This window comes from Buceros rhinoceros, unplaced genomic scaffold (assembly GCF_000710305.1).
Source record: "Buceros rhinoceros silvestris isolate BGI_N320 unplaced genomic scaffold, ASM71030v1 scaffold23405, whole genome shotgun sequence".
Lineage (NCBI taxonomy): Eukaryota > Metazoa > Chordata > Aves > Bucerotiformes > Bucerotidae > Buceros > Buceros rhinoceros.
Window position 1 is genome coordinate 52,380 of NW_010413727.1, and position 2,578 is coordinate 54,957.

General features: G+C 41.9%; 1 protein-coding gene across 1 annotated transcript in view; it reads left to right on the forward strand.

The window, feature by feature from the left end:
• The window catches only part of LOC104494082 (serine/threonine-protein kinase MRCK beta-like), a gene marked incomplete at both ends in the record, with an annotated part of 25,070 nt that extends 23,807 nt beyond the window's left edge, over positions 1 to 1,263 (forward strand). Inside the window, one exon of the mRNA XM_010136872.1 lies at positions 1,170 to 1,263. Coding sequence (XP_010135174.1) covers positions 1,170 to 1,263 — 94 coding nt within the window. The remainder of the gene's footprint in view (positions 1 to 1,169) is intronic.
• Positions 1,264 to 2,578: the final 1,315 nt, after the last annotated feature.

Below are 2,578 nucleotides of genomic sequence, written 5' to 3' on the forward strand. Positions count from 1 at the left end.
AGAGCCTGGGATATGTTACCTTGGAAGACGTGGATGTTCTCCTCTTTAGCCTGCAGAATGGGTGCATAACAGAGTGGGTTCACTTTCTGCACTTGCTCTTCTCTCTTCCTTTCTCACCACCTTCCCAATGTATTGGCTGGTTTGGCACATTGCTTTTAAAATCATTTGGGATATTTTGAGGCAATTAACGTTTAAAGAAAAAAAGGAAAAATAAAAAAACAACAAAACCCACCCCAGCATAGTATGTATCAGGACTTTGTTACTAAGTTGTCTGGATGATTGATCTTTTACCAATACTTTGTGTGAATTTGAGTACAAAGCAGTGATATTAAATGGGGTTAATTGGTGGACTACATTCAATTAACATGCTTTTTAGTAAATCCTTTTTGGCTGCCTTTGTGATGTCAAAAATAATATCAAGTGATGAGCTAGAATGAAATGGGAATCTTAGTTCCGTGTCATTTTGTAGCCTTAGTGTGCTGTATATTGTTCAATGTTAGAACAGGAAAGACAGGCTTGATATTGGAGGCTTTTTAATGTTACAGTGTCCTGTTGAAGTGGCATTGCCCTTACCCCAGTGCTGGGGGAATTCAGTGGCTGCCAGAGTAACTGCTTCATATACCCAGGCTGCAAAGGTCTTTAGGTATCAGTAGAAGCAAATGTGCTGTCCAATAGCGTACATAAAGTCTTGAATAGCAAATAAAAAATACTGGCCAACAGAAATGGTGGACAAAATGTAGAGAAGCAGTAAAAAAAAATATTCCTAGATAAGAAGTTAGAAGTTAGTTATGTCTTGGCAAAAGCCATGAAATTAAAAGATTGCCTCTTCTCTTTTATCTTTCTTGCCTCTAAACGATACACTGTGAAGCATATAATCTTGAAATTGTGTTGATGAAGTAAACTGCCTATCTGTTACAGTTAGTATGACTCACTGTAATAGTTCTGCGTGGTTATTTGACCATTCAGAGTTCAACTTTGAGCTTGAAAATCGATGTAGTCTAAAGCTTCAATACTGCCAGCAATGGTTTAAGTTGGGCAGGAGGGGAGAGTCATAAGTAGTACAATTTGCATCAGTAGATATCCAACACAATTCTTTATTATTCTGATGCAAGTTTAATCTTTACAAGCAGGGCTAATACTATATATTTAAATCTTTTCGCTTCTTTCAGGGACATAAAGCCTGATAATGTTCTTTTGGACATGAACGGCCACATACGACTGGCAGACTTTGGATCCTGTCTGAAAATGAGTGAAGATGGCACAGTACGTATGAAGCAAAATTTAATTGGGTTGCTGGTAGCGAGACCTTTTAAATGAGTTGCTGGTCTTTAAAGCTATTAGACATTGTCAGTGTCCATCAGGGAGGTTATGGATTGTAAGCTTATTGACATGCTAAAAATTGAGGGAACAGTATAACTCAACATACAAAAACATTTTTAACATCTTCATCTCCTTGTTTTACAGGCTGTTATGTTTTAAAGTTACCCTTTACTGCGTTTTTTCTGTCTTTCACCTTCTCTCCTACTGGCCATTTGAGTGCTCATGAGGCTTTTATGAACTATCCAAAGATTCTTTGGTAGAAAAGCATAGAAATTTGATATTGTTTATGTGTTGGAATCATAGGTGACTAGGAACCTAGAAGCCACGATGGACTTGACATAAGTCATTCAAAATCAGGACATAACTAAGCCCAGCTTAGAACTTAATCTGGCTACTGCTGTGAAAGACCATAAAAACTGTTTCTCAAAATACATTAGCAACAAAAGGAGGGCCAGTTTGAATCTCCGTCCTTTACTGGATGCAGGGGGGAAACATAGGGACCAAGGATGAGAAAAAGGCTGGGGTACTGAATGCCGCCTTTGCTTCAGCCTTGAACAGTAAGAGCAGTTGTCTGAGGGCCTAGACGGCTGAGTTGGATGACTGGAAAGGGGAGCGGAGTGAAACCCCCATAATTGAAGGGAAAATGGTTAGTGACCTCCTACAGCACTTAGACACACACAGTTCCCAGTATGCTTGGGATCCATCCAATGGTACTGAGGGAACTGGCAGAACTGCTCACCAAGCCAGTTTCCCTCATATACCAGCAGTCCTGGCTGACTGGGGGTGTCCCAGTTGAATGGATGTTGACAAATGTGACGCCCATCTACAAGAAGATCCAGAAGGAGGAACTGGGGAACTACAGGCCTGTCATTGTGAGCTTGGTGCTGGGGAAGGCTATGGACAAGATCATCTTGAGTGCCATCACACGGCATGTACAGGACAACCAGGAGATCAGGCCCAGTCAGCATGGGTTTATGAAAGGCAGGTCCTGCTTGACTCACCTGATCCCCTCTTATGACAAGGTGACCCGCTTAGTGGATGAGGGAAAGGCTGTGGACGTTGTCTACCTAGACTTCAGTAAGTTGTTTCCCACGGCATTCTCATAGAGAAACTGGCTACTCGTGGCTTTGGATGGACTCTTGCTTGGCTGGGTGGCTGGATAGCTGAGCCCAGAGTGGTGGTGAATGTAGGTAAATCTAGTTGGTGGCCAGTCACAAGTAGGGCTCCCCAGGGCTCGGTATTGGGGCCTGTTCTGTTT